The 27099-nt window shown below is 44.4% G+C and overlaps 1 protein-coding gene across 2 annotated transcripts in view; it reads right to left on the bottom strand.

Moving 5' to 3' along the window:
* Positions 1 to 27099, bottom strand: part of ASAP2 (ArfGAP with SH3 domain, ankyrin repeat and PH domain 2) — a 199725-nt gene that overhangs the window by 35594 nt on the left and 137032 nt on the right. For both annotated transcript variants that reach the window (XM_030799579.1, XM_030799578.1), the window contains 7 exons: positions 26698 to 26801; positions 26531 to 26600; positions 20449 to 20536; positions 15462 to 15510; positions 15212 to 15378; positions 12681 to 12814; positions 3099 to 3193 (listed from right to left, as the gene is read on the bottom strand). In XM_030799579.1, the coding sequence (XP_030655439.1) occupies positions 3099 to 3193; positions 12681 to 12814; positions 15212 to 15378; positions 15462 to 15510; positions 20449 to 20536; positions 26531 to 26600; positions 26698 to 26801 (707 nt within the window). The remainder of the gene's footprint in view (positions 1 to 3098; positions 3194 to 12680; positions 12815 to 15211; positions 15379 to 15461; positions 15511 to 20448; positions 20537 to 26530; positions 26601 to 26697; positions 26802 to 27099) is intronic.

The following is a 27099-nucleotide window of genomic DNA, read 5'->3' as shown; positions in this document are numbered from 1 at the left end:
CCATCTTGGGATTCACAGGCCACTAGAGGGTGTCCTTGGTTTCCCCTTCAACAGATTTATCTGCAGATGGTGTGCTGTTCTGAGATAAAGCTAGAAGCAGTGTATTCCTTTTCATCTGGAAGTAAAATATTAGCTTATTTAAGCAGGCACAGAGCTGGGAGTACTTGTTTGACTTGTTGATTCATTAAATATTCACTGGTTCACCATAAGCAACATATCATGGCAGGAAAAACCAAAATGAGTAAGAAGTAATTCATCAGAAAAATATATGTAAATGCCTGAGTATACTACGAAGTGGGATGAAATGTTTTAAAATAGAGCCAAATGCTATAGGAGCACAGAGCCAAGAAAGTAATTTCAGTTGAGGAGGAATGGAAGTAGCTGATGTTTCGCCATTACACGGGTCATCCGCCTTCATTTTGAAAAAAGCCCGGGGTTGGGGGATTTAAATTTCCTTTTCAACAGTGCCAAGGCTGGAGGAGGGCTACAGTGCAGACAGAACATTCATACTAAAGGGTTCCACGTTGACAGTGTTCATTTTTTAGAATTGCCTATCCCCAGAACAACCAAATGTCCTGCTTTTATAAGGTATCCCTGGTGCTTGGAAGAAATGACACACACTTTGTTCAGAACTGACCAATATGACAGCATTACAGGGTGCTGGTACCGTCAGTGCGAGATGAAGCAGCCGAAAAGAGCAGGTGTCAACCGCACAGCAGGAGCTGACCTCGCCATGCTGGATTCATGATGTTTCCTTCACCAAGTGGGACCCTCAGGCTCGCCCAGGAAGAGCTCCTTCACCTTGAGTAACTCTCCATTGAAACTTAACTGGAGAGGACCCTCATTTTCAGGGTGTATGGAATCAATGCAGGGTACAGATGTGACCTCTGTCACCCACAGGAAGAAGAGCGAGCAGAGCAGCTAATGCCAACTAGGCACTAAAACTAAGCGCCACGTCTGACCCCATCATCCCGCTCATGCCCCCAATGCCTCTGTGAGGGGGAACGTTATCTCCCTTTTTATATTACAGAGCTTAGGCTCAGAGAAGTTAAATAATCTGCCTGTGTCCCATGGCTCAGATAAGGACTGGGATATCTATGTCCCTACTGCCTTTCTAGGTTTGGGTAAAAATACAGATTTGAAACTTAGATCCTCATCAAGAGAGGATGATCACATTGTCAGCCTCATGCCTGGTATCTAAAACCACGTTATCCGATTCTCAAGGAAATGCTACACCACAAACACTTGTTACAGGATTCAAACATAAACTGACTTTAATCCAACAACAGCCAAATCGCTCACCTGAGATACCTGATACCTGAAAGTCTGTAATGGACATGGTCCCTGTTCACTCCCTTGCAATGTTCTGGCTCTTTCACTGTATCAAGTTACATCAGCAAAACGCAAAAAGAATACAGGTCCTGCAATCTCCGTTTCTCAAAGACATGCCACACAAAATGGTTAAAAAAAATCTAGGCCAGGTACAGTGGCTCACGCCTGTAATCCCAGCACTTTGGGAGGCCGAGACAAGCAGATCACGAGGTCAGGAGTTCGAGACCAGCCTGACCAACATGGTGAAACCCCGTCTCTACTAAAGATACAAAAAATTAGCTGGGTGTGGTGGCACGCGCCTGTCCCAGCTACTCAGGAGGCTGAGGCAGGAGAATCGCTTGAACCCAGGAGGCAAAGGCTGCAGTAAGCCAAGATCACATCATTGCACTCCAGCCTGGGCAAGAGGGCGAGACTCCATCTTGAAGGGGGAAAAAAAAAATCTAAATTCTCTGCCTTTACAAAGGGTCCATACACTACCACCTATTTGGGAAACCACCCTTAAAGACATTGTTCACTGTTGCTCACTGTCCTTTGGGAAGACTCGTGTCATTAATTCTATTTCAGGCTTATTCCACAGAAAATGCTGTTTCTGTAAATGAATTTTTAAATACTTTTTCTTATCACATATTTTTCATTTTTCTCTGTCCTGCCAGGACACGCTGACCTAGCCTCACCACTCAAATGCAGGTGCTCTGTTAACTGACCCAGTAGCATCTCTCCTTCCTTCTGTCTGTTTCACTTTGCATCACAACAAAACAGGTAAACCACCCATGTCCCCCTGTAGACATAAGAGCCGTAATACTAAACAGAACTGAAGTCTAAGGCGAGCAGGACACCCACTGCCCAAACCCATTGGTCTCCCTGTCCACCTGTTCTTGAAGACTAGTGTGACATGGCCACTGACACTCTGATAAGATGGGCAAGAACATTCCCTGTTGTCAGCTCTGCACCAGGAGACACAAAAGCTTCTCCACTGGCCAGGCACGGTGCCTCGCCTGTAATCCCGGCACTTTGGGAGGCTGCGGCAAGTGGATCACCTGAGGTCAGGAGTTCGAGTCCAGCCTGGCCAACATAGTGAAACTCTGTCTCTACTAAAAATATAAAAATTAGCCAGGCGTGGTGGCATGTGCCTGTAATCCCAGCTACTTGGGAGGCTGAGACAGGAGAATCACTTGAACCTGGGAGGCGGAGGTTGCAGTGAGCTGAGATTGCACCACTGCACTCCAGCTTGGGTAACAAGAGTGAAACTCCGTCTCCAAAAAAAAAAAGCTTCTCCATCAAGTTTTGTATCAACAATAACACAAAGACAAACATTTTTTGAAGGAAGTAACACATTCCACATTTGCAAGCATGCAAGGATGTTGGCAAGAAGGACGCTACATAATCACATATCTACCACAACCAGCCATCTCGGTGGCTCAGGATTATGCAGAGAGACCAAGATGGGGAAGTGACTCAACGGAACAAACAGCACAGGTGAAAAGTCCAGGGTGTTCCACCCACCAGTGGCAAGTGAGGCTCTCTACACACCCCCTGCACACACGCACAGCATCTGCGAAACCTGCCTGCTTTTGGCTTCTTCCTAAAAAAATTTCTATTTGGTCACCCAAAAGGTTAAAGTGACTAAGAAAACCCAACATAGGCTGATTTATTCCCTAAAGAAGCAATGATGGATGCACCCAAAACTTCTTATTCCTCTGCCTCCCGGGGCTCGGGCAAAGGCAAACCTCTACTCAGCAAATGAGAATAGCCAGTCCCATACTTACATGTCGCTGCCTGGGTTGGGTTTGATAGAGTCCTCAGCTGGTAAGCAACATTCCATGATCTCATTAAAGCCTGCATTCCCAATATTCTTGGCGAGCTGCAAAAATGAAAGTCTAATTCAGGATACTCAATTATTAATACATTCTACTGCTACACATTACCCATCCCCATCTGATGATTTATTTAATGGCCACTAAGAAATACAGCAATAAAGTGGTTTGCCTTTAATGAAGATGGACAAAACCCAAAGCCCAAAGGTACCCATAAAATTAAAGATAAGAAGCGGCATGCCAATTACAGAGACGCATTGTCATAAAACGCGCCCTGGATAGAGTACAGATAGACAGGGAGAACCAGTAACTTGGTCCAATGTGAATTTCCATCCTTACCTACTCCTCCCAAAGACCTGTGCCTCAACCAAAGTGAATCTATTTCACATCCTCAAACAACCTTTACTTATGCCACCTATGAGGTAGTTCTGGTAGAGTAAAGCGGAGGGAAAAGTAAAGCCAGGAAAGCCAAGACTCAGGTTCAAATCACAGCTCCATTACCGTCTGTGTGACCACAGGCAAGTCAGTTTCCCTGAGCGGCAGAGTTTTCATCAGTAAAATGGGATGATACCTATACTTCTGGGTTGATAAAATTGAGGTGAAAACAGTAAACTGAAACACTAAAAATGTAATGTATTAGCTCCAGATGTAAGGTCTTTACTTGCCAATCAATCTTCTGACGTGTTAAAAATTAAATTAACACATTCTTTTTATTGAGACAGTGTCTCGCTCTGTTGCCCAGGCCGAAGTGCAGTGGCATGATCATGGCTTAATGCAACCTTGACCTCCCCAGGCTCAGGTGACCCTCCTACCTCAGGTTCCCAAGCAGCTAGGACTATAGGCACACGCCACCACACCCAGCTGATTTTTGTATTTTTTGTAGAGATGGGGTTTCACCATGTTGCCCAGGCTGGTCTTGAACTCCTGGGCTCACACAATCCGGCCACCTCAGCCTCCCAAAGTGCTGGGATTACAGGCGTGAGCCACTGCGCCTGGCCAGGTCAGATTCTTAAACGTTTAATGAAACAATACTAACAGAGAGCACCAAGCTCAGTGCTTTGAGAAAATATATTTTCATTTCCATGTTCTGCTGGGGAGTCAGTGACACTTGTGATATTTCTGCTTTCTATTGATTATGCAGGCAGGCCAGGCACGGTGGCTCACACCTGTATTCCTACCACTTTGGGAGGCTGAGGCGGGTGGATTGCCTGAGCTCAGGAGTTCCAGACTAGCCTGAGCAACATGGTGAAACCCCGTCTCTACTAAAATACAAAAGAAATTAGCCAGGCATGGCTGCGTGCGCCTGTAGTCCCAGCCACTCGGGAGGCTGAGACAGGAGAATTGCTTGAATCCAGGAGGCGGAGGTTGCAGTGAGCCGAGATCACACCACTGGACTCCAGCCTGGGCGACAGAGCGAGACTCCGTCTCTACAAAAATAAAATAAAATAAAATAAAAATAATAAAAATTATGCAGGCAAAGGAGTTAAAAGAGATGCTTTGGGAGAGGCTGCTGCAGCCTGAAATCGGTTCTATCTCTTGGGGGGAACTGACTGAAGGAGCAGCCCAAGAGGTCTGGGTTAGATACACTGGAACTTCCTGGCGGCAAATAACATCAAACAGTGAAATGGGCTAGTGGGCTAGTGGAGGATGCAGACGCAATTTTTTAAAAACAGAAGAATTATGTGGGGTAGCCTCATAGTTGGATGATGAGCTTTCCTAATTCAACCTGGCCCTTGACAAGTGGAGAAAGCTTTTTCTAGGCAGCCCAAAGCATAAAACATTAACCAACTCCACCTCCTTGCTCAGTCCTGGCTCTGCGACCTCAAGCCATCAGTTAGGAGGCAAAAGCCTAGGGGCTGTGTTGCAATTTTCCCAGGGACAACAGAATGGTCAGGTGGCACACCACTTAAGGTGACCGGTACCTATGCGGCAGGAAGCTAATGCCCTCTGAAGGGTTTCTCAGGCAGCTGGTGTCAGATCCAGGACTGAACCCCAATGTCAGAGCCCCTGGTTCATAGCCAGGCATCATATAATCCAAGGAGGACACTGTCTCCAGGTGAGCACAATGGTTTTCCCAAGTTGAGTGACAGAAATCACTGTGGCCCCCTCTGTGAGCCAGGGGCCAACCATCCTGACGCCTCCTAGTTCGTGTTAAGCAGATGGGGGTGGGGAGATGGGAGGAGGAGAATTCCCCAGGAATTGAAGAGCTGCTTCCCTTCTGCTTGGACTTGGCTGGTTAACTGAGAGACAGCTGGTCCAGGGAGCTACCGCATCCATGTGTCGCACTCATCCAATGCTAGAGAAACGTCCTACCTTGCAGTTCTGCCAAGTTCCAGTTTACGTTTCAGCCCACAGAGAACCCCTCCGGACCCATCAACAAAAGCAAAGCATTTGCAAATGGAGGCTGCAGGTGCCAGCAAGACAGGCGGGCAGAAGCCAAGGGGGCAGGAAGATGGGAGTCGACCTGAGCCCTGGCATCTCCTGCTTCTCACTGGCACCCAGAAGGAATTTGTGGGCTGCACTGAGGCAGAAATTGAGCCAGACTGGATGGAAGAGAGGAGGCAGTGTTTAAGTTCTGTATCACCCAGGGCAGCTCAGCCCAGTCCCTCGCCCTTCCTATGGCCTCAGGAGCACACTCTGAGCCCCTCGTCTGTGCTGGGCGTGAGGCATGAGGCACCTTCCTGCTCTACGGCAGCTCACTCGAACAAGGCAGTGATGAGTTAATAAGATGCCCTGGAAAAGAAGTTCATCCTGAGCACTATGAGGACAGCGGCACCAGGCCCAGATAAGCAGAGCAGTCCCTTGGCCAGGAGGCCCCTTTCCTTGGCACTCACCATGCGGGAGTGTCGTCTGTTTGTGGGCGTCTCCCTCCCTGATGGCAACGCCCAGGACAGGGACACAGAAACACACGCCACCAGTACCTCCTTAGCACCTACCTGAGCAGGGCCCACTGAGCCAAAATGAGGCTTTAGGTTTTATCTGGACATTGTTTTGAGAGTTTGGGGTGGGGCAGGGAAACCTCCTGTCCTGTTTTCATGTCTCCATAGGGAAGGACAACAATTGCTGTGACATTCTTCTCTGACTCACCCCAGGAGAGAACAGGCAAGTGAGAGAAACCAGACTTTCCTGACCGCTGAGCTCAGGAGACCCCAAGGTCAGCTCCTCCCTGATGTTAACTGGGCCCCTCGGATCCCCGAAGGGGGAGGGCCTGGAGAGTGCAGTCCAGCTCTAAAGTACAGAGGGTAAAGGCCCAGACAAGGGAAGGGGCTTGACCAAACTGCTGCCTCCAAAGCAAAGAGCACAAAAGGACACTCTGGTGTGCAGGGAAAAAGTTTACATATGTGTCTTTACCTGACCCTTTAAAAGTTCTATTTTTGATGTAGTTTACAAAGTATATATTTCTTAGTAAGTGTAGGTACATCATATGTAAGTAAGTATATGCTTTGGTGCTCAATTTTTTCTGATAGACTTTGTGGTTTAAAAAATGTTCAGAATCTTGGCTTTAAAAAAAGAGGCTAAAACACAGGCTCTGGAGTCTGATAGTTGGAATGTAAATCCTGCACTGGGTAAGTTTCTTAACGTCTCTGGTCTTTTTTTAAAAATGGAGCTCTCCATTTAGGTTAGATGATACAGTGTACAGAGAACACCTACAACAATGCCTGGAGCATTAACAGTTCCTCCGTAAATGACCATTGATAGTCAATTTCTTATTGCCCTGAGCAATTGCTTTTAGTATCTGGGTGGCACATTTCAGTCCTAGGGGAACTTATAACAACAGTTGTAAGTCGTGAGTTCTTGGTCTTTGAGGAGCTTTCCTCTCCACATGCTCTCTTTCAGATCAGACTGTGTGTTGACCTGCTTTAACATTTGACACATTATTAACAACCGTATGAGAACAGAAATAGAAGAAAGTCAAGAAATAGAAACCTGAGTCAGTAAATATTTGGTAAGGTTCTTGATGCCTGTTTTTTAATTTGATGTTTTTTTGTTTTATTTTGAGACAGGGTCTCACTCTGTCACCCAGGCTGGAGAGCGGTAGCACAATCTCAGTTCACTATAGCCAACCTCCTGGGCTCAGGTGATTCTCCCACCTCAGCCTCCCTAATAGCTAGGACCACAGGCATGTACCACCATGCTCAGCTAATTTTGGGTTTTTTTTTTTTTTTTTTTGTAGATATGGGATTTCGCCATGTGGCCCAGGTTGGTCTTGAACTCATGGGCTCAAGCGATCTGCCTGCCTCAGCCTCCCAAAGTGCTGGAACTATAGGTGTGAATGACTGCGCCTGGTCTCGTAAGATTTTTAAATGACTGACTCAAATTCAATTTCAGAATATCAAGAATTCCTTTATTAACTTCATGTATGATAGTGAAGTTGATCATGATGGCAGTACCCTAGTACCAATGATACTATTTGTCATATGACCTGAAAAATCAAAGCTGAAATCATGATCTTCTACATTAAGAAGGAAACTTACCTTTTTAAAATCTGTGTTTACCAGAAAGTTTTTCCCAAAGTAGGTTTGCTTTAGAATCTAAAGATACTAAGCTGGTGTGTGCTAAAGTAGTTAAGATGACATGATTCCCCAGAACTAATTAATACTTCAATTATGCAATTTCCATTCCATTGGAAAAGAAGTAATGCTAAGCTGCACGCGGTTCATGCCTATAATCCCAGCACTTTGGGAAGCCGAGGCTGGAAGACCACTTAAGCCCAGGAATTCCAGATTAGCCTGGCCAATATAGTGAGACCCTGTCTCTATGGAAAAATAAAAAAAAGTTAGCTGGGCATGGTGGCACATGCCTATAGTCCCAGCTACCCAGGAGGATCGCATGAGACTGGGAGGTAGAGGCTGTAGTGAACCGAGATGGCACCATTGCACTCCAGCATGGGCTACAGAGCAAGAACCTGTCAAAAAAAAGAGAAAGAGAAGACCTACAAATGACCAACAGGTATATGTATGAAAAAGTACACATCATTAATCATACAAATCATCAGGGAAATGCAAATTAAAACCACAATCATCTCACACCTGTTAGAATGGCTTTTATCAAAAAGACAAAAGATAATGAGTGTTGGCAAGGATGTGGAGAAAAGGGAAGCCTTGCACATCCGGTGGGAATGTAAATTATTATAATACAACCATTACAGAAAATGGTATGGAGGTTCCCCGAAAAACTAGAACAACCATATAACCCACTTCTGGGTATTTACCCAAAAGATCTGAAATCAGTTTGGTGAAGACATGTCTTCACCATCTTGTTTATTGCAGCACTATTCACAATAGTCGTGATAGGGAATCAACCCAAATGCCACCAATGGACGAATGGATTTTAAAAATGTGGTATATATACATAATGGAATACTATTCAACCTGAAAAAAAGAAGGACATTCTGTCATTTGTGACAACATGGATGTACCTGAAGGACATTATACTAAGTGAAATAAGCCAGGCAAAGAAACAAATCCTGCAAGATCTCATTTATATGCAAGATCTCATTTATATGCAAAATCTAAAAAAGTTGAACTCATAGAAGTAGAAAGCATGCAAAATTCCAGTTAGGATGAATAAAGTCTAGGGATCTAGTGTACAACACAGTGACTCTAGTTAATAATGATGTACCGTATACTTAAAAATTTTGTTTTGAGACAGCCTCACTCTGTTGCCCAGGCTGGAGTGCAATGGCAAGATCACAGTTCACTGTAGCCTCAACTTCCTGGGTGCTCAGGTGATCCTCCTGCCTCAGTCTCCCAAGTAGCTGGGACCACAGGTGCTTGCCACCACTCCCGGCTAGTTTTAAAAAATTATTTGTAGAGATGGAGGTCTCCCTATGTTGGTCAGGCTGGTCTCGAACTCCCGGACTCAAGCAATCTTCTCACCTCAGCCTCCCAAAGTACTGGGATTACAGGCACCAGCCACCACACCAGGCTCAAGAGAGTAGATTTTAAGTGTTCTCACCACAAAACATAAGCATGTAAGGTGACAGATGTGTTAACTAGCTTGATTTAGTCACACACAATGTTTACGACATACTAAAACATCATGTTTGTACACCATAAATACATACAATAAAAAATTAATTAATTAAAAAAATAAAATCCTTTGCTGTCGCAGCATGTCACCCTGAAACAGAGGCTGTTCTATTTACCCAAAAAAGGAGAGATGCTACTCCTGTGAGACAACCTGTCCAGGTTGCACCCACCACTCTCCTTTCATAAGGCACCAAGGGGCCTAATGAACACTCGCTACACAAGAAAACATACTTCAATAAGCATGTCAGCCGAGGCCCTGCATGCCATGCAACTCTGAATTGAAAAGGTTGGTAAGAACAGACAACCAGCAGAGACCATGCATAGCCTCCCTGGCGGTTCACATGTTAGCACATGGGGACCATTTTTCTGAAAGGATTTTGTTAAAGGCGATAACAATGATAGCTAATACTTAATGGTTCTTAACGTTGTGTCAGACGTAATTCTAAATATACACACACTCACACACACACACAGAGAAAGAGATAAAGAGGTAAAAAGACTTCAGGAAATCCTTCATCCCAGTACCTGATTGTCTAAGCAAAATAAAACAGACAATCTGGGTACTTTTAAAAGGCTTGAGGCCAAGCGCAGTGGCTCACACCTGTAATCCTGGCGTTTTGGGAGGCCAAGGCAGGAGGATTGCTTGAGCCCAGGAGTTCGAGACTAGCCTGGACATGGCGAAAGCCCATCTCTACCAAAAATACAAAAATTAGCCAGGCGTGGTAACACTTGCCTGTAGTCTCAGCTACTGAGGAGGCTGAGGTGGGAGGATTGCTTGAACCCAGGAGGCAGAGGTTGCAGTGAGCTAAGATTGCACTACTGGACTCCAGCCTAGGTCATGGAGTGAGACTCTGTCAAAAAAAGAAAAGAAAAGGAAAAGGAAAGAAACAAAGGAAAGAAAGAAGCCTTGAAATTTCCAAGCTTTGCCAATGAATACTAACACCTGACACCCTACGTACTGCTTAACTGAAGGGCTAAGGAATAAGATTTAGAGCCACGACATCATGACCACACTCCTAGCACACAACAAATGGATCGGGGGAGCCATGGGGAGATGTCCACCTCCTGTGAACCACAGAGGACCAGCCAGAGCACAAGGCAAGCAGGGTTGAAGGGAGTAAATCCTACACAATTCACCGCTCTCTCTCCTTTTCCTGATAACCACTGAGGAAAAAAGGCTTGGGTAAGAGAGAGTTTAAAACTCTGGCAGCAATTAGATTTTGAAAATATCTGCAGACATTGATTAAGCAGGCACTGGCTGATTTCTCATTGTGGGTGACAGCCAACCAAACTTTAAACTCCTCTAAGAATGCAGATGGAGGCTCTGGGAGACAGAAATGGTGAATTTAACCAGGCATTAGAAGTCACCTCATTGTTTCATCAAGACAGAACAACATATTCCTTTCACCTTTCTTTGGCGTTTTCTTCTTTAGTAGGCAATTCAGTCTCATGAAGAACATGAACTTTCTGCGACACATTTAAAAAATTATAACAGATGGTGGGGTCAGGCTCCTACCAGCTCATAAGAGTCAACTGTTAAAATTTCAGGAATTTTGCAAGCCAACTGTTAAGCACTGCTGGTATTAAAAATTATGCTATATAAACTCATAATTATGTTATATTAATAACTAAAGTATACACTCAAAACTCATCACTTCCTAATTATACTGCATTTTACTAATGTCCATGTTCATGAAGTTATTTACATCCCCTGTATTTGCATAGTGAATGTACTATATAATGAACATCTTTTTCCAACTTCACATTCAGTAATTCACATGGGTAGCTTGAAACTGGCCATTGTGGGAGTATTTACACCATGAGAACAGGCAGGTTGCAAACCAGGGTTCTTTTTTCTCCAGAGTTGACTGTTAAACATTTGTTGGGGATGGTGATAGGGAAGGACAGTAGAGATGTTTAAATGTTTATCATCTGGCAAGACAACCCACTAAAATGCCAATTTGTGTCCCAGGCTCCTCAAAGGTTAAGTGTGAGGTCTGGAATCAGATTAAAGAGGCCCACACCCCAGATCTGTCACCTTAAAAACTTCATAAGCCTCAGTTTCCTCCTCTGTAAAATGGGGATAATATACCAAGGTCATCAGGTTGTTAGTGGAGATCAAATGAGCCTAGTATATATATAAAGTGGTCTGCAAAATACACAGTACAAAATAAACAATTATTACTTCATCTTAAATCACTTAACACTTCCCATTGTTTTAAGAAAATCAGTAAAAGAAACAACTGCCATAGTTCACCAGTGTTTACTGAAAAGTACTTTGTGCTTCTTTGAAAATGTACCATGACAATCTCCAATCTATGCCATTATCAGTTATCCAAGAGATACCACATGTACACCTGTGCACCTCTCTAAGATGTAGGTTATGTGCATTATTACATGAACAATAATTGCTGTATGTAACCAGGAAGGCACTGCTTGGAGTTCCTTAGTTTTAAACTTTAAGTGAGTCTAGCTTAGCTTTAAACTTTAAGTAACTAAGGATGTTACTAACTAGGCTGCCAGGATCCACTGTAGTTTCTCCCAACTCTGTCTTCCGAGACCATAAAGGAATTCCTAGAAAGACTGGAAAGGTTTAGACAAGAGAGTTCAAAATGCATTCGAAGTTCAGACACACTGGATTCGAAGTCATCAATAAGACTGATGGCCCCTTGAGAGGAACATGGTCCACAACTATTGATTTTCTGTCAAGACTATTGCACTTGACATTAAATTCCCTACATGTAAACTTTTAAATTCAACATTAAAATCAATGGCAATCAATATCTACTTACTGTTTACTGTCAACACCCAGCTATCCCAGGAGAGAATTCAAGAACTGCTTTCTAGGGAAGACAGTCACGAAAGCTCATGTATTAGGTGGCCAGAAGCACCCTGTCTGATGGACCTTGTGGGACTACAGTCTCGATACTCTGAAAGCCACTTCACAGAAAATGCTTCAGTCTCCTCCTCTCTCTATCACATGGTTTAAGTGTTATCACTGAACCAAGAATGAAAGACTTAAGAAACAAAGGCAGTAAAAATGAAGACCAATATCTCTCCCGACGGGGGACAATCTGGGGTAGGGAAAAGTCGGAGGCTTGAGGCAAGTTGTCACCACAGCCTTGTCAGAAATCACTGGTGATGAGGGAAAATAAGTATTTTCCTGTCTTTAGACGTTGGATTCCACATCTGTCTAATGGATGGGGTGAGCTGGCCTATGTCACCATCTTACTCCATTTCTGTAGAATCTCATACCACTCTCAATGCTCCTGTTTTGGTTTCACTCCCCTTTATTCATTTAAGAATAAAGTTTTTCAACAAGAAGTGCCCTCAACCAACAGTAGCTAAAAATGAAGAATTATCAATGAGTTTCTAATTATCCAAACCCATCTGGCAACATATCAACAACCACTAGCTTACCAAAATGGATTAGAATGCCAAAAGTAAAATTTAGCTTACAGTTCATTTGTTTCCAATCTGAAATCAAGGATTTAAAAATTACCAGCAGCTCAGACGTTCCCAGTACATCTAAGGTCAGGGACTGCATCCTGGAATAATGAACCCCCAGCTCTCGGTGGATTCCGGAACACTCGATGCAGGTCAGGATGCCCAGGTTGGTGGAAAGCCATGTAGGATCTGCCAAAGAGAACAGGGCAGATTTGAGCTTCCAGTAAAAAAGAGGGTCAGGAGTCACAACTTTGTTCCTGCATAGTTACTGAACAAGGAGTTCTGAGCATGAGCATTTTCTGATCCTTAACACAGCTGGAAACTTTGTCCATAATTACCATCAATTTACATGCAATACCCACATATGCACACATCTACTCTCCCTCTTCTTCCCTCTCTCTCCATCTCCCCATCCTTCAATTCATGTGACAGGTGCTGTGTGTGCAAAAATAAATAGGACACACTCCAGTGACCAAGGGTTCCTCAATGGCTGGTGGTGAAAACACACCATGCCCATTACCAACTTGGTCACACTAGCAGAATGGAGCAAGAGGAAAACAATGAGACCAGCCAAAGTCTACTAGTAAAAGGGGAATAGGCTTAAAACATATGCATCTATAGATGCTGATAATAACAGCGAACATACTATGTACATATGACATGCTATGTTCAGCATGCTGGTAGTAGCAATAATAGTTTGTGTTGTTAAGAGATTCAGAAATCACACAGCACTTTTGTATCAAATCTAAGAGCCCCATGAGATGACCAGGTCAGGGATTTTTATCTCACTATATGACAGAGACAGCTTCGCAATGCTCAGGCTCGAGGTTGCCAGGGAGTGCAGAGCAGACTGTGGCCCTGCCTCTATCTGAGTTCAAAGCTATGCTTTCCCCTCACAGCTCGGCTACTCACTAACATGCCCTACCATACGTTTAGCACATGATATGGACCGACAAAATGCTTGACAGGTGAATGTGGAATTTGCTAAAAATGGGAAATTAAAAATAAGATGTCCTTGAGTACATCATCACAACCCATAAATAAAATTCTCTTCAGAATTGTTTCTTGCCCTGAGAGACTCACGGCAGGTAAATATCGCAACTTTAGTCAGCAGGAAATCATGAAGTTATTTTTTAAATGTTCAAGTTATTAAAAATGTTACCCACGTTGGAAAACCTTCTTGGCATCTGTGTCTGCACTTGTGTAGGACGACTCCACTGTATCTACGTGCTTTGGGGAGGTACAAGCATCCATTTAGGTGACTCTACATCATTTTTATATTACCCACATTGTGTTGGCATTTTAAAATAATGAGTACATACCTTTGAGTTCTTTATCAAAGCGTATGAAAAACCTAAATCGTAGACTGTCTTTACCCTTTCTCAAGAAAGACCACGATTCACTACTTATCACCCCCTACCTCATCTCCTGCCAAAAAGGTATTTTCGGTTTTTTTTTTTTTTTTTTTTTTTTTAAATACAGTCTCATTCTGTTGCCTAGGCTGGAGTGCAATGGCGTGATCTCAGCTCACTGCAACCTCTGCCTCCTGGATTCAAGTGATTCTCCTGCCTCAGCCTCCTAAGTAGCTGGGACTACACGTGCGCACTACCATGCTCTATTTTTAATAGAGACGAGTTTTCACCATGTTGGCCAGGCTGGTCTCGAACTCCTGACCTCAAGTGATCCGCCCGCCTCAGTTTTCCAAAGTGCTGGGATTACAGGTATGAGTCACTGCACCCAATCGGTATTTTTTTTTAAATGGATCTAAAGCCAAATACAGTCTTCAGGGTCATGGGAACCTAAAGGTAATTCTCAACTGTCCACTCTATTTTGGTTGTGTTTGGTTTTTTAAGAAAAACTGTCATAGAATTAGAGGAATGAAAAGGGGATTAACCATTCTAGCCAAGCCTCCATTTTTTTCATTTTATAAACATTCAGAAAATGCACCTGTGTAGTCCCTGACCCCCACTCCCCATCATTCTGTCTCAATTAGAATAAGCAAATTCCTTAAATCACATCCTACTATAAAGCCCCTAATATGCTTTATCAAAATGTAAAAATAAAATCTTATTTCACAGAAGGTGTCAGCTGAAACGGACCTCTCCCTTCGCTTTACAGACAGGAAAATCGATGTTTAACAAAGCAAGTGGCTCTCCCAGGGTCACAGAGCCAGACAGCAGCTTAAAGCTACTTCAGAAGCTCTGCAAAGTAGCATAAAGGGAGAAGAGAGCAGATTCCAAGCAAGGAAGCCCATCCACATGCAGCCTCTCAGCCCACATGACCTTGAGTTCACCCTCACTGTACCCTTCAGTTTTCATTTCTCAAAATGCATTTCAATCTTTGCAGCTCTGTCAAACCCTCTTTACTCAGTCCCACTCTGGGGCCCGGCAGGCAAACGTCTTCCCGCCCCTCTCCCCTGCCGTGGTCTGCACAGTTCATTAAGCATTTGTGTAATGGGATGAACTCAGGCTGAGCTGCACTTAATTTCGTGTTTGAAATGAAAGTGAATATCAATGAATGGATTCTGTGAATCAGAATGGGATTTAAATGTCCTGAGCCCAGGGTCGGGTGGGGTCCCTGGGTCACCTGGCGCCCCACAGTCACAGCAAACGTCATTGCCCGTCATCCTCTGCACTTCTGAGATGATCTCCTTTGTCAGTTCTTGGACGATGTTATTTTCTCCAGTATTGTCATCCCCCTTAAATGCATTGTTTAAAGCTTCTTCTTTGCTATTTTGCAGCACAGACATCCATCTAGAAAAACAAGAGCGACGTTGTGTTAAATTTCACAAACAACGGGTAAGTCCAGCCCAAAGTCCCACCACCATGAAACTTACATTTGACATTCCTGTTCATCTTCAGCTTGAAAGTGGTAAGTTCTGTCATCTGCATAACAAGAGGAATTTCAACTGTGAGCCCAGACAGCAATCCATACACAATTCCAAAAGAAAATAGTTTCTAATTAGCCTCTGGAATAATCTTAGCTCTCTGTTAGGAAATTACTGATTTGTATAAAATCAGGCACTCCCTCATATCCTCCAAATGTCTGCGTTCACCAACAGTGGCATTGTAATGCAAAATAAACCTGCCCTTTCCCACATTCACGTTTTAAAAGATGCCGCTTCTAAAAACTGAAGCTATTCAATGAAAACCATCACTATCCTCTCAATAGCTTCATTTTAACTCACTACAGAGTTGGCCCCCAAAAAGTAATTGTTAAAGCCCTTTGAATAATAAAAACCTTTTTTTAAAAAGAATATCTTAGAAGTTTTCTGGCTTTCTTAGAAAAATATTAGTATGAGAAATTCTAAGAATAATATGCTTTGAGAATCGAGTACTAGAAATGTAGCTAAATCAAGAGGAGTGTGTTAAATAATGGTCGAATATAAAATCCTACTCACATACTGCTGGCGTCAGCACCGTTTTACAAGTGTTTTGCCAGGCTGTGGACCTCTGTGTGTGTGCAGCAGGGAGGCGGCTGTGTGGGATGTGGCAGCATCAGTCTGTGCTGCTCTTGCCAAAAACATATAACCTCAATCCACTCATGAGAAAACACTAGAGAAATCCAAATTAAGGTGAGTCTGATCAAAAAACAGGTCAATACTCTTTAAGAAAGCATCATGAAAAACAAGTGAGACTACAGAACCGATACAGACTGCAAGAGACCAGGATAAAGTCACAACTAAATGTAACATGGGGTTCTGGATGGAATTCTGGAACAGAAAAAGGACACTTGGGGGAAAACTGGTAAAATCTGGGTAAGATTTTTAGTTAGTAGCATCAAACCAATGTTACCTGGTTTTGATAACTACATAAATATGATTGGATAACATGTACCATGGACTACTAGATAACTGTATTAAGATGTTAACAGAAGGGAAAGCTGGGGGAGGGATATATGGATATTCTCTGTCTAAAAGCAGTCTAAAACCAAAGCAAAAGATAAAATTAGATTTAATTAAAAAAAGCGGGGGCAGGGGAATCCAGCTTTTGCAGATGGCAGAATGATGACAAGTACCGATTCTCTTCTTAGGGAAACACAACAAACATCTGTGCTCGTAAAAGTGAGTGGACACGCCACCTCTCTGTAGTGGTGTTTACTCCTGAAAGCACGTTGGTTCTTAGAACAACTCTTGGTAAGTGACTGGGTGAGGGCTGAAGCCTAGCCAGCAGCAGAACTTGGTTCCTGGACTTCTGGCCTGACCACTTTCTACAACACCATGGCATCTTTTTCTTTTTTTTTTTTTTGAGACGGAGTCTCACTCTGCTGCCCAGGTTGGAGTGGAGTGGTGCAAATGTGCAGTGCACGGCTTGCTGCAGCCTCAATCTCCCAGGGTCAAGCGATCTTCCCACCTCAGCCTCCCAAAGTACTGAGATTACAGGCGTGGGCCACTGCACCTGGCCAATTTCTGCATTCTGACGTGTAAAAACTGCACAAGCAGGAGGCAAACCTCTGACGAAAAACTTCAAGCAAGAATCCCCTCCACTACACTCTCTTTAAAGATGCTACAAATAAGCGGACAGCTTCCAGCAGCTTCAGCCGTGAGGGAGAAGAGCAGGAGACAGAGGGGGCAATCGGAGCACTCAGGTGCTGGTGGCCAGCCGGGGCTCTGGCTCTACTGGCCGCTAACCTGCCATGTGGATCTGGAAGGTCACTGACTCCCTCTGGCTCCACCCTACTCAGGGGACTCACTTGGGTCACCTCACAATTCTCCTGTTCCTTCCATCCCACCTAGGGTGCCTATGGGGTTCGCGGATAATGGCTCAGGACTTGAATTTGCTATGAGTGGGGTCAGTCTGCGGGCAACAGATTGGATGAGCTCCCAGAAGGGCTGGCCTTGCCACAGAACCATCCTCCTAGAAGAGCCCACGCTCATTTACATCTTTTTCTTTTTTTAAAGAGACAAGGTCTCCCTCTGTTACCCATACTAGAGTGCAGTGGCACAATCACAGCTCACTGCAGCCTCAAACTCCTGGACTCAAGTGATCCCCCCACCTCAGCCTCCCAAGTAGCTCGGACTATAGGTGTGAGCCACTGCCCCCGGCCCCAATTCCACCTTCATGAGAATGGGAAGCCCCTGTTTAGGGGCAAGGATGGTAAAGGAGCATCTTGTAGGAAGTAACTGCAACCAGCCAGCCAGTCTATTGCTCTTCTGAGTTCTCTGGGCAGATTCCAAGATGAACTGACCAGATGAGGAAGAGGAAGAATGGGTGACCATGGGGTGCCTGGCAGACGCACACAGAAAATATCACCCTCACTGCCTCAATGCATGTGCCTCCACTTGACTTCCCCAACTGCCCAAATGTCTTTTTTTTTAGACAGTCTTGCTGTGTTGTCCAAGCTGGAGTGCAAAGGCACAATCACAACTCACTGCAACCTCAACCTCCTGGGCTCAAGCGATCCTCCCATCTCAGCCCCCCGAGTAGCTGGGCCCAAAGGCGCATGCCACCGTACTCGGCTATTTTTAAATTTTCTGTAGGAGGTCTTGCTATGTTGCCCAGTCTGGTCTCGAACTCCTGGCCTCAAGCAATCCTCCCACCTTGGCCTCCCAAAGTGCTTGCATTACAGGCGTGAGCCACTGCCTGGCCCACTCAAATGTCTTGAGAGTTCAAAAGCATCTTGGTGATGCTCATCCCATGAGGCTGGTCAGGAAGTAGAGGAGGAATCTGAGAGGGGTGATGACAGATGCTCCTCAATCAGCCAGAACCCGGCCCTGACCCCATGTCCCTCACCTTCTCAGGATGTTCAATCAAATCACGGCTTACACTGCAGCCAGGTTTCCCGTGATGACTCTCTGGGGTGTCTGGCCAGTTTTCAACCCAAACCCACACACCCCTGCACAAAGCATTTTCACTACAGATACTCATAGGGAAGGCACCTTTTGAAAACTCACTGAGGATGAAGAATTTGCAGGACTGGAATTCACATTACCCACTGGAAGACAAGCAGGGAAGGAGGAGGAATGAGAGCTCTTTTCAAAGACGACAATGGACTCTAGCAAACTCATGACACTGCCCCCAACTGGGCTCAGCAAGCCTTTCTGGGCATCACAGGCTAGAAGCCCCTCCTGAAGATGTTTAAATGCATCACGCTGCAGCAAAGACACTGGCAGGATCTTGGTAAATATCAGTTGGCCACAGTGCTTGTGTGTGGCCAGATTCACAGAGGACCGCGTTCCCACACGTGTAAGGGCTGCAGTAACTCACACCCAGAAGGGAGGCATGCACACTTGCCATCTACCATTCCTCCCTGCTGCCTGCTGTCTTGTAAAAAGGTGCAAGCTGGGAATACATTGGAGCAAGTGCTTCTGCACATATGGCATCTAGCAGGGTCTCCCTGTGGGGCATGCTGGAGGGGCCTGGGGCAGCTGAGGGAAGAAGTCCCTACACCCACCTCCAGGTGATCGGTTCACTATTATTGCTTATGAGTTAATGATGGGCATTTTAATGCATGGCTTCTTGTGTGTTACTAGTTCAGAAAATGGAAAGGCCTAAAACTCTCTGAGTCAGCCCCAGCCACTGGCAGACATCAGATTACACCATCAGGTTTTCTGAAACCCTTCAATTCAAGCCTTTTTTGCTAGCTGGACGCAGGTATCCCAGCAGTGCTGGGTGTGTGTGTGTGTGTGTGTGTGTGTGTGTGTGTGTGATCTGGTCAGTACTCAGCATTTTATAACATCTTGTATGAATGAAAGGCAAGCTTTGATGAGAATCTGTGGACCTTACTAGACTGAGTCAGGATGGGTGTTTGATGCAGGATAAAGTCCATTTTATTTTACAAATCAATCTAGAGTCTGAAGAACAGAACAAATGGTACTGGAACCTTCTGCACACATCATAGTGCTGAAGCCTCCCCAGAGATTCACACAGAGCGTATGAGAAGGGGAAAAGGGAGGGTGAGAGCAAACCATTGTGGGTGAGGTGGAGTGATAATTACCCGCAGTTTGCTGGGAGCGCTAAATCACATAAGTGACTTCCTAGCCCTCAATAATATAGGTCAACAGACATTTGAAAAGGTAGCCATCTCCCGCTCAGGGGTACTGAGGCACAGAGAATAGCACTGCCTTCCTACAGTACACAGTCCGGTGTGGTCCTCTGCAAATGTAACTCTTGTGCCCAAATCCCTAGTGAGTGCCTCTTCAAAGGGGAGACTGGCCCTTTCTTCCCCTAGACTGTAACCCTGCCACACGGAACTACCAAGGAAAAAAGGTTTATCTTATTTTCTTTTAGACATCATGAGCCCTTTAATTTAGGGGGTGCTGAGTAAACATTCACCACAATGGATGGTTCTGTGGGGATTCTTTTGTGAACACCACAAAAAGGAAAAGCATAGAGAAGCAGAAAGACTATTCCTATGGTGAGGAAGAAAAACAATTTCAAACACTGAAGTTTCAAGGGCCCTGCTGAAGACCCTCATTTTAGTTTTATAGCATTTCTAACGTCACCTAAATTATGTAAGTTCTTGAAAACAGAATTGTCCTTCTTTTCTCTTTTTTTAAGTGAAGGAGTTTTAGGCTTGCGGGGTTCTCTTGTAAGATCTCCTTATTTAGGAACAGGAATGCTGAGGCTCAGAGAGCCAGGTAATGTCTCAGGTCTACAGCGCCCCCAAGGAGCAGGGCCAGTCCTCAAAGTCAAACCCTCAACTAGAAAGGCTGGCAAGCCAGCAGTTACTAATGGAACACAAAACATGCCTGTCACTAGAAAAAAGGGTATGTCTCTTCAAAAACCAGTTCTTCAGAATGCAGTGTTTGAAATGTGAAGGACACCCCAGAAGAGAGCATAAGACAATGTTTCTATGGCGCAGCATCTCAGAGGGAGCCTTACGTGAAATAAGGTCAAAGCACTTCTTCTCCTCAGGGTTGGTCTTCACCTGGCAGGTTAGCAGGTTGAGCTTTGCAGGAGGCCGGTTAGCCTGTTTAAAAGCAAAGAACAAAAAAAAAGGTTGGGGTTGGGTGGAAGGAATGGAAAATCATACAGTATCAATCCTCATGAGATACAGCAAGAGCAAACTCTTCACTAGTTTGCAAAGGTGGCCTTCAGAAGGCAGACTTGGCAGAGGAAGGCATGACTGAGACAAGTTACAGAGGCCTTTGAACTTCTTCTCCACAGAAGGCGACTGCCTCCCTGCAAGGGCACCTTGGTGGTCTATACAAACCCACCTGGACAAGGGGACAAGCGATGCCAGCTTTGAGGCTGCTGGCAGTGGATGCCTTCAGATCCAGATACTGCATGGCTAAGCCCAAAACATTCGGTTCTGATTCCTACCGACAACACAGATGATTTGCCAGGTAACTTGGGCACCCAGCTCAATTTCTGGTGATCTTAAAAGCGTTTTTTCTTAGCATAAACCTCACTTCCAGTGAAGGTAATTTCACAGTACAAAAACGGCAGAGAAGTTATTTTCCTACTGTTTGAAGTGATGACAGATAATAGATTCACATTCCTAAATGCCAACCATCGCTGTCACTTAAGTTTCAACAAAACATACTTCATTCATATCTGTAACCCCCAAACCCTCTCCCCCACACACGACACCAAGTGATCACAACATACTTTCATCAGAGGTGTACAAAAATGGCTATTTTATTACAGTTTCAAAAAAAAGATCATACTTAGTCCAAGAAAGCAAAGGACTGAGGGTAAGAAGATAATTTCAGAAACACAAATTTTGAACGGCAGAATACCTCTTAGAAACCTTGGAGGAATATCCAAATAGGAGTGGGCTTATCTTACCCACCTACCAAGCTGCTAAAGGAAAGATCAAATAAGAACGTCTTAAACTTCCATTGTTCTTGGGCCCCACTTCCCTTGGCCACCGGTCGCTTAAAGAGGAAAAAAACCTGGATTTGGGAATAATCCAGATACATACACATATGCATCTACACCTGGACAGACCTGTGAAACCCTCATGCACTTAGAGGCCCAGCAGCTTCCTTCCAGTAAGTCTACAGAGTTAGGGTGAGAGAGTTGAACCCATCCTTGCAGCGTGAAGGATTTGGGTTTAATAAATGTAAGTTTGGACTAGTGAAAGTCAGATAAGGTCAGATAAACAGGGTTGTACTAGACTCTCCTGGTTCGTGGCTGTGTTGGTCTTATCCTCTACAGGTTAGTCAGATATTCTCCATAATCTGTAGATATCTCAGAGAATTCCTGGATCGTCAGAAATCAGTATTAGAAGACACCAAGCTCTGCCTAATCTTGTAAATCTGGACACTTTCAAGTGAAAGCACCACTGATTGTGGATTGTTACCAATTGGATTACCTAACTTATCCAGGAACCAATACACCAAATGATCTATTTCTAGAAACACGGTTACAAACCATGTATGCAACCAAGTACTTTAACACGGGTGTACAGCCACCCATACGTAGCCTGTGTCTATTCTGTTACCTCCCTGTGATGACACAACTATACATGTGCAAATTTCAGGGCTACTTCCAAATTGTGGGGTCTTAGATATAGGAATAATAAACGAGGTTTGTGCGCTTTGATAAATACACAAGCACCTTCATGGACAAAATAATGACTTTGAATAACAATAGCTACATTTACTCAGCTATTTTTATTATATACCTATACAAGGCAGGCACTGTTCTAAACATTTTTCATGAAATAATTCATTTAATTTTCCTAACTGCCCTTTGAGGTAGGAACGACTCCAATTTTGTAGCTAAAAACACTGGCCTGGACAGACCAAATAATTTGGTTGAGGATATACAGCTAGGGAGCGGGGAAGCTAGGATTCCAACAAGTCAGGCTGGCTCCAGGGCTCGGGGCTCAACTGCCACCCTCCCTGTCCTCGACGTGTGTATCCATGGAAGGCGGTCGCTTGCCTGGACTTATCTTTAAGAGCAGCAAAGAACCACACTTAAATTGCTACTACTCATTCTCCTTCCCCACCTCCACCTTGCAGTCTTTCCTCTTCCCTGTAATATGGGGAAAGGTGTTCGTTCTTAACTACCATCAAAATCAGATTTCTCACTTCACAGCATACCACAAAATAGAGAAAAATATTCAGCGCCTTTATTGGAAGTAGGAATAATTTATAAAGACCTAAATGTGCCTACATATTAAAAAATGACAACCATAATAATGGGTCCACAAAACACATAAGTTGATCTTAAGCAGTATCACCAGCAGTTCTGTTTTACATTAATAACTTTGTGATTCAGGTTAAATATTAAGTATACAGATTAAGTATTAGCTAACAGTAAAGCTATTAGAAAAATTTATGGGAGAAAATTCTGTCCATTAAAATCCTTCCTTGTTGCAATTTGGAAAAATACAGTGTCACCTGGGCATGGCAGCTCACGCCTGTAATCCCAGCACTTTGGGAAGCTGAGGCAGGTAGATCACCTGAGATCAGGAGTTCGAGATCAGCCTGACCAATATGGTGAAACCCTGTCTCTACTAAAAATACAAAAATTAGCTGGGCATGGTGGTGTGCACCTGTAGTCCCAGCTACTTGGGAGGCTGAGGCAGGAGAACTGCTTGAACCCAGGAGGCAGAGGTCACAGTGAGCCAAGATTGGCCATTGCACTCCAGCCTGGGCGACATAGTGAGACCCCGTCTCAAAAAGAAAAAAACAAACAAAATAAACAAACAAAAAAAACCTGTCATCAGTTAATTGAGATATAGAACAGTTTCATCTCATTCACAAAATACCAGTGTTTTCTTAATAATTTAATTTGAGAAGCCCTAGTTTAGTAGAAAACTTATGAAGGAACGGTAAAAAAAAGATGCAACAGCCTTAGAGTTTGCCATGCAGGCAGAGATTATCAGTGATTCTCCATTTTAATCATGCCGTTCTGTTTTTTCCCAATTTGTCAGGCTTTTAGAAGGAAGGTGTTTTCTTCTTTCTTCATGACTGATCATGTTTTAAAATTTCAGATTGTGTAAGAGCCAGTGGACATTCCTTCCAGTGTAACACAGTCCCCAGCCCTCAGTGGTGTGGCAATGCTGTGAATCTGGCAAAGAGGATACCTAATTAGAGTTATTTTGTCCCAAGGACCACTTCTTCCTAGGGCCAGAAAACAGACTTGGCTAAGAGGGAAATTCAACTCAGGCTTCGACCGAATCTCCCGGATGTTATCCTCACTCCTCTGCTCCAATGAGAATACAACAACTTCATTTCCCGAAGGCTGCCAGCTTCCTGGGAAGGGTTTTCCTACCAGTGTAAATACACCCTGTGTGCTTCCATTTCTTAAAGAACTGCTTCGCAGCTGTGTGCCAGGCTCTGCTCTTAGACTTCCACTTAATCAAATCTTTGGAAATGTGCCTTTTTTTCCTGACTGTAAACGAGCACACTCAGGAGCTGCTGGCCAAACAGGTGAGCTGCATAAGAAATCAAGTCAAAACCAAACCAAACCAAAAGGGCATCTCTCAATTCTCTTTCTCGGTATGGGTGAACTCACTTCCCCACATGTAACCCCTCTGTAGATGCAGTCATACAGAGGGGTCCTCTGGATTCTGACTTCCAGAGCATGCAGGGAAATAGGGAAAAGGTGAGAAAAGGAACACTCAGCCACTGAACGGAGGGCTGGAAAACTACTTATTTTTCTGCATGGCAGCGAGGCAGTGAATCAAGACAGCCCCACCTGCCACCCCTGCAGGATGTAGGCGGCGATGGCTGCTAAAGGCAGGAGGAGACCTCTGGAAGTGGAGATTCCCTGGAGAAGGTTTTCCCCTCCAAACACAAAGCACTTATTAAATATGCACACGCTGTGTGACAAGCTGAGTTCTCAGCATCCCAGTGATGCCGGTTATAACCGTACTATCTGCCAAAAACTGGGGCAACCCATCCAAATTTAAAGACAACTAAGCCTCCACGTCTTTTGAGAGGAAGCTCAAGCTATGGAAGTGACTCAAAGTGAAGTTTATGCTGTCAGCAAAGGATTACCAGACCTGTTTTCCACCTGCCATGGAAAGAGCCACTCACTGGCTTAAGCTGAGGCCTGGATCCAGGGGAACTCTCAATGAAACAAATATGCCCCTTGACTTCAGAGCTGTGAAAGCATGAACTAGAACTTAGTTTTATGACAGTTTCTGCACTGAGGCAGTCAATCGGAGTTCAAACAGCGAGTGGACACCAATTCAAAAGCAAACCACAGAACCATAGGTGTTGAGATCCGGAAGGTATTTAGAAGAGAGCCTAGTCTCATCTAATCTAACATTCCTAATATTAAAGACAGTGATGGCTGGATAAATTTGCTTCCCTTGGTCTACAGAACTCATACCCTCACATCCACGCATGGAAAGAATGTCTTTTTTTTTTTTTTTTTTTTTTTTGAGATGGAGTCTTGCTCTGTCTCCCAGGCTGGAGTGCAGTGGCGTGATATCGGCTCACCGCAAACTCTGCCTCCTGGGTTCAAGCAATTCTCCTGCCTCAGCCTCCCGAGTTGCTGGGATTACAGGCATGCACCACCATGCCTGGCTAATTTTTGTATTTTTAGTAAAGACAGGATTTCGCCATGTTGGCCAGGCCAGTCTGGAACTCCTGACCTCAGGTTTTCTGCCCACCTCGGCCTCCCAAAGTGCTAGGATTACAGGCTTGAGCCACCACACCTGCCCACAACGTCCCATTAAGATCCAAACTGCATGGCCCTGGGGGTGGGGGTGGTACGGTGGTGATCACACGACCAATGAAAGCCAGGTTTTGAAAATAGAAAATGACCTTCATTTCCAAGTTCAGAAACACATTCAATCACCTAGACCAGAGGTCACCGAGAATCCCTACACTGTGTATATGCTATTCTGGCTCCTCTCTCCCTTTCTAAATCGAAGTCGGCAAAAACGAAGGCACCCCCAGAGGAATACAATCCTTGCTGCTGTGACATGCTTCAGCTGGGGTTTTACTCTATTCCCTTATTCATAAGAACCTCAGGGCCGTTTCTCTGGACCCCATGTTGAGTGATGACATTTCTACAGGGGCCAGAAAAGCCCCTCTGAGCTCCTGCCCAGCTCTGCCTTCACCAGGGGACTGGAGGAACAAGGGACAGGAAAGACGGTTACTGTCATCCACTCACATGCCCAAGGCTACTGGCTTGCATGCACTACGAGGCCTCTGCTTGGGGAATGGGAATGCAAACAACTCTCAGCATCTCTCTAGCAACAAAAAGGCAACGACCTCGGCCTTGAGACATTACCAAAGCTGTCTACCAGCCCATGTGGTTTTCACCAGCTCTGGTCATGCCAGATGAGGCAATGGTATGTATAATGCTGCCATGGAAAGAACAGTGTGGTGTGCAGAGCTCTGTCTGTGATCCAAGTTCCTGGTCTCTGAAAGCTAGATTGGCAAGGAACTTTATCCTGACCGGCTTTTCATAAGCTCAACATAGAGGGCTCCGTTTTTTCTTGCATAGACTCTGATAAACAGGATGATGGAAAGAGGCCTTAAAGTTGGGCACCATATGCTAAGATTTCAATAATAAAATTACTGAAATCTCTTTTCTCATGGATTTCTGGTCCCCAGAGTCCTGCCCATTTAAATGTTTTTCTCTTAATGGAAAAGTAGAAATCTTCACAAGTGAGAGGTTCGATTTCCAGAGACAAAGAGAGCTGGGGGAGCAGTTTGCTGTTGTGTGCTTTCTGGAGTCACAGGCTTCTAAATAAAGACAACCTGGCTTATCAGTTACTCCTGACTCTGCTAGGGAGTGGAAGATAACAAGGACAAGGCGCCATTTGGCTAAAATAAAATAAAAAAATTTAAAAAAAAGCATAAACAGGCTGCAGGTGCACCAAATCAAGACGGAGGCCAACAAGCGTTTCTGACAGGGAAATTCTTTAAGACACAACCTTAATACCATAACACACGGAGAACAACTCCTGCCCTCTAACTTCAGAAAGTCCTCCAACACCAACCTCATCTAATACAGCAGACACCATGGATTAAAAGAGAATACTTACGGTACCATGGGATATGGTCAGAAAACCATTTTTAACTGAACATTTCCTTTTCTGCCACACTTTTCGGATCCTTGTGGATAAGTGGGAGAAACAATAAGAGTTTAGACATTTTGGACACATGAGATAACGAACGTACATTTAAACTCTAGCAACACCCCCTTACGTACCCGTCGCTCTTCTTGTAGAGGCTGCCGTTCCGCTCGGTCCCATGTTCCTTGTTTCCCTGAGGCTGATGTAAGCTATAAGCTGTGCTCTGACGAATTTGGGAGTCCTAAAAAATGGTGAAGAGTGTGTTTTTAATCTTGTCCAGGTTCCAATTTTTAGAAAAGCAGTACACAAAGGAAACTTATGCCTAATAAGTGGTTTTTTTTTTTTTTTTAACAACAACAACAACAACAACAAAAATTGAAGAAATTTCCCCTTCTCAACACAGCAAAAAAGGACATCAGATTCTGCTCTAGGAACTGATAAATGCCATCTATCAGGCTACAGAAGGAAATGTCAGGAAACCAATATTCCCAAACTGGCTGAAGGAATGAGCCCTGGAAGTTTCCAGGTTTTATTTCATC

Source organism: Nomascus leucogenys, chromosome 19, assembly GCF_006542625.1.
Source record: "Nomascus leucogenys isolate Asia chromosome 19, Asia_NLE_v1, whole genome shotgun sequence".
Classification (NCBI taxonomy): Eukaryota; Metazoa; Chordata; class Mammalia; order Primates; family Hylobatidae; genus Nomascus; species Nomascus leucogenys.
Note: the sequence above shows the minus strand (reverse complement) of the source record. Positions and strands in the feature narration are given on the sequence as shown.